Here is a 4,795-nt window from a genome sequence, read left to right on the forward strand (position 1 = left end):
ATGCACTACATGTATACTGTCGTGTTGTGTCATGTTGTATCATGTTGTGTTTTGTCATGTTGTGTTATGTTGTGTTTTATTGTGTCATGATGTGTCGTGTTGTATTATGTTGTGTTGTGTCATGTTGTGTCATGTTGTCTTGTATTGTGTCATGTTGCGTCATATTGTGTCGTGTCGTGTTGTGTCACGTTGTATTATGTTGTGTTTTGTCATGTTGTGTTGTGTCGTGTTGTTTTGTGTCATGTTGTGTGGTGTCGTGTTGTGTCATGTTGTGTGGTGCCATGTGGTGTTGTGTGGTGTTGTCTTGTGTCGTGTTGTGTAGTTTTGTGTAATGTTGTGTCTTGTTGTGTTGTGTCATATTGTGTCGTGTTGCATCATGTTATGTCATGTTGTGTTATATTGTGTCGTTTTGTGTTTTGTCATGCTGTGTTGTGTCGTGTCATGTTGTGTAGTGTGGTGCAGTGTTGTGTCATGTTGTGTCTTGTTGTGTTGTGTCATATTGTGTCGTGTTGCATCATGTTATGTCATGTTATGTCATGTTGTGTTATATTGTGTTGTTTTGTGTTTTGTCATGCTGTGTTGTGTCGTGTCATGTTGTGTAGTGTGGTGCAGTGTTGTGTCATGTTGGGCTATGTTGTGTCGTATTGTGTTTTGTCATGTTGTGTTGTGTAGTGTTGTGTTGTGTCATATTGTCTTGTGTCGTGTTGTGTCATGTTGTGTCCTGTTATGTGGTATTGTGTGGTGTTGTGTCATGTTGTCTTGTGTTGTGTAGTTTTGTGTTTTTGTAGTTTTGTTGTGCTGTGTAGTGTCGTGTTGTGTCGTGTTGTATCATGTTGTGTAGTGTTGTGTCGTGCCGTGTTTTGTCATGTCATGTTGTGTCATGCTGTGTAGTGTCGTGTTGTGTTTTGTCATGTTGTGTTGTGTCATGTTGTATTTTGTCATGTTGTGTTGTGTCGTGTTGAGTCATGTTGTGTGGTGCCATGTGGTGTTGTGCGGTGTTGTCTTGTGTTGTGTTGTGTAGTTTTGTGTAATGTTGTGTTGTGTAGTGTCTTGTTGTGTTGTGTCATATTGTGTCGCGTTGCATCATGTTGTGTCATCTTTTGTCATGCTGTGTTGTTTTGTGTTTTGTCATGTTGTGTAGTGTGGTGTAGTGTTCTGTAGTGTTGTGTTGTGACATGTTGGGCTATGTTGTGTCGTATTGTGTTTTGTCATGTTATGTTGTGTCGTGTTGTGTAGTTTTGTGTTTTGTCATGTTGTCTTGTGTCGTGTTGTGTCATGTTGTGTGGTATTGTGTGGTGTTGTGTCATATTCTCCTGTGTTGTTTAGCGTCGTGTTGTGTGGTGCTGTATCATGTTGTGTTTTGTCATGCTGTGTTGTGTCGTGTCATGTTTTGTCGTGTTGCGTCATGTCGTGTCGTATTGTGTTGTGTTGTGTTTTGTCATGGTGTGTTGTGTGTTGTGTCCTGTTGTGTAGTGTTGTGTAATGTCTTGTTGTGTTGGGTCATGTTGTGTTGTGTTGCATCATATCATGACATGTCGTGTTATGTTGTGTTGTTTTTTGTTTTGTCATGTTGTGTAGTGTGGTGTAGTGTTGTGTTGGGCTATGTCGTGTCGTATTGTGTTTTGTCATGTTGTGTTGTGTAGTGTTGTGTTTTGTCAAGTTGTGTTGTGTCTTGTTGTGTGGTGTTGTGTTGTCTTGTGTTGTGTTGTGTAGTTTTGTGTAATGTTGTGTTGTGTCGTGTCATGTTTTGTTGTGTTGCGTGATGTGTCATATTGTGTCTTGTTGTGTTTTGTCATGCTGTGTTGTGTAGTGTTGTGTTGTGTCGTGTTATGTTTTGTCGTGTTGCGTGATGTGTCGTATTGTGTCTTGTTGTGTTTTGTAATGTCTTGTTGTGTTGTGTCATGTTGTGTTGTGTTGCATCATGTTGTGACATGTCGTGTTATGTTGTGTTGTTTTTTGTTTTGTCATGTTGTGTAGTGTGGTGCAGTGTTGTGTTGTGTCATGTTGGGCTATGTTGTGTCGTATTGTGTTTTGTCATGTTGTGTTGTGTAGTGTTGTGTTTTGTCAAGTTGTGTTGTGTCTTGTTGTGTGGTGTTGTGTTGTGTTGTCTTGTGTTGTGTTGTGTAGTTTTGTGTGATGTTGTGTTGTGTCGTGTCATGTTTTGTTGTGTTGCGTGATGTGTCGTATTGTGTCTTGTTGTGTTTTGTCATGGTGTGTTGTGTAGTGTTGTGTCGTGTCGTGTTATGTTTTGTCGTGTTGCGTGATGTGTCGTATTGTGTCTTGTTGTGTTTTGTAATGTCTTGTTGTGTTGTGTCATGTTGTGTTGTTTTGCATCATTTTGTGACATGTCGTGTTATGTTGTGTTGTTTTTTGTTTTGTCATGTTGTGTAGTGTGGTGCAGTGTTGTGTTGTGTTATGTTGGGCTATGTTGTGTCGTATTGTGTTTTGTCATGTTGTGTTGTGTAGTGTTGTGTTTTGTCAAGTTGTGTGGTGTCTTGTTGTGTGGTGTTGTGTTGTGTTGTGTTGTGTAGTTTTGTGTAATGTTGTGTTGTGTCGTGTCATGTTTTGTTGTGTTGCGTGATGTGTCGTATTGTGTCTTGTTGTGTTTTGTCATGGTGTGTTGTGTGTTGTGTAGTGTTGTGTAATGTCTTGTTGTGTTGTGTCATGTTGTGTTGTGTTGCATCATGTTGTGTAGTGTGGTGTAATGTTGTGTAGTGTTGTGTTGTGACATGTCGTGTTATGTTGTATTGTTTTTTGTTTTGTCATGTTGTGTAGTGTGGTGTAGTGTTGTGTTGTGTCATGTTGGGCTATGTTGTGTCGTATTGCGTTTTGTCATGTTGTGTTGTGTAGTGTTGTGTTTTGTCAAGTTGTGTTGTGTCTTGTTGTGTGGTGTTGTGTTGTGTAGTTTTGTGTAATGTTGTGTTGTGTCGTGTCATGTTTTGTTGTGTTGCGTGATGTGTCATATTGTGTCTTGTTGTGTTTTGTCATGCTGTGTTGTGTAGTGTTGTGTTGTGTCGTGTTATGTTTTGTCGTGTTGCGTGATGTGTCGCATTGTGTCTTGTTGTGTTTTGTCATGGTGTGTTGTGTAGTGTTGTGTTGTGTCGCGTTATGTTTTGTCGTGTTGCGTGATGTGTCGTATTGTGTCTTGTGTTTTGTCATGGTGTGTTGTGTAGTGTTGTGTCATGTTGTGTCTTGTTGTGTCGTATTGTGCCGTGCCGTGTTTTGTTGTGTGGTGTTGTGTAGTGTTGTGTAGCGTGTGTGTGTGTGTGTTGGTGGCAGGCTGCAGAAGGTTAGTGGACACTGTGAAGCTGACTTTGTTCCACATGGTCGCCACAAAAGAAAGATGAGACTGCTGTTTCGACAAAACACATAAAGGTGACATGGCTGACCGCAGGGCATTGTGGGTAATGTGGTCATGTGACTTGGCAGCGCGACCAGGCAGTGCAGGTCTCAGTTAAGATCAATCCAACACTTACTTCAGCCATGAAATCATCTCATCTTATCTTATATCACATTATATTATATTACATTATAAAATATGATGTTTTATTGTAATATATTACATGATGTGATATTCTGTTGTATAATGTATTTGATGTTATATAATATTATTTTATTGTATGTAATATTACATAGAAGCTGCATTCCTAATCATGGCCAGTAGGGGGGGGCGATGTCTGAAGTGATGAAGCAAAGAAGAAGACTTCATGTTAGCAAATTCATAATTGGCACAAACGATGATGATGACATCATGAAGTGGCAGATGGCTAAATACCTCCTAGGACCCATTCCTAGTGGGCGGAGCCTGTGGTAAAAACTACTCATCATCAACCATCACCAATATCTTTCACTAGATGGTTTATACATATATATATATATATATATATATATATATATATATATATATATATATGGACACCAGCGGTGAGGGATGCCGTCAAACTGAAGAAGGAGTCCTATCGGGTCCTTTTGGCTCATAGGACTCCGGAGGCAGTGGACAGGTACCGACAGGCCAAGCGGTGTGCAGCTTCAGCGGTCGCGGAGGCAAAAACTCGGACATGGGAAGAGTTCAGGGAAGCCATGGAAAACGACTTCCGGACGGCTTCGAAGCGATTCTGGACCACCGTCCGCCGCCTCAGGAAGGGGAAACAGTGCACTATCAACACCGTGTATGGTGCGGATGGTGTTCTGCTGACCTCGACTGCGGATGTTGTGGATAGGTGGAAGGAATACTTCGAAGACCTCCTCAATCCCACCAACACGTCTTCCTATGAGGAAGCAGTGCCTGGGGAATCTGTGGTGGACTCACCTATTTCTGGGGCTGAGGTCGCTGAGGTAGTTAAAAAGCTCCTCGGTGGCAAGGCCCCAGGGGTGGACGAGATCCGCCCGGAGTTCTCTTAAGGCTCTGGATGCTGTGGGGCTGTCTTTGGTTGACAAGACTTTGCAGCATCGCGTGGACATCGGGGGCGGTACCTCTGGATTGGCAGACCGGGGTGGTGGTTCCTCTCTTTAAGAAGGGGGACCGGAGGGTGTGTTCCAACTATCGTGGGATCACACCTCCTCAGCCTTCCCGGTAAGGTTTATTCAGGTGTACTGGAGAGGAGGCTACGTCGGATAGTCGAACCTCGGATTTCAGGAGGAACAGTGTGGTTTTCGTCCTGGGTCGTGGAACTGTGGACCAGCTCTATACTCTCGGCAGGGTTCTTGAGGGTGCATGGGAGTTTGCCCAACCAGTCTACATGTGCTTTGTGGACTTGGAGAAGGCATTCGACCGTGTCCCTCGGGAAGTCCTGTG

The 4,795-nt window shown here is 42.6% G+C and overlaps 1 protein-coding gene across 1 annotated transcript in view; it reads left to right on the top strand.

The window, feature by feature from the left end:
• The first annotated feature begins 3,380 nt into the window (after nt 1-3,380).
• cav2 (caveolin 2) overlaps nt 3,381-4,795 on the top strand; it is a 5,573-nt gene continuing 4,158 nt past the window's right edge. Inside the window, exon 1 of the mRNA XM_061893659.1 lies at nt 3,381-3,404. Within this exon, the coding sequence (XP_061749643.1) occupies nt 3,381-3,404 (24 nt within the window). The remainder of the gene's footprint in view (nt 3,405-4,795) is intronic.

Source organism: Nerophis ophidion, linkage group LG03, assembly GCF_033978795.1.
Source record: "Nerophis ophidion isolate RoL-2023_Sa linkage group LG03, RoL_Noph_v1.0, whole genome shotgun sequence".
Classification (NCBI taxonomy): domain Eukaryota; kingdom Metazoa; phylum Chordata; class Actinopteri; order Syngnathiformes; family Syngnathidae; genus Nerophis; species Nerophis ophidion.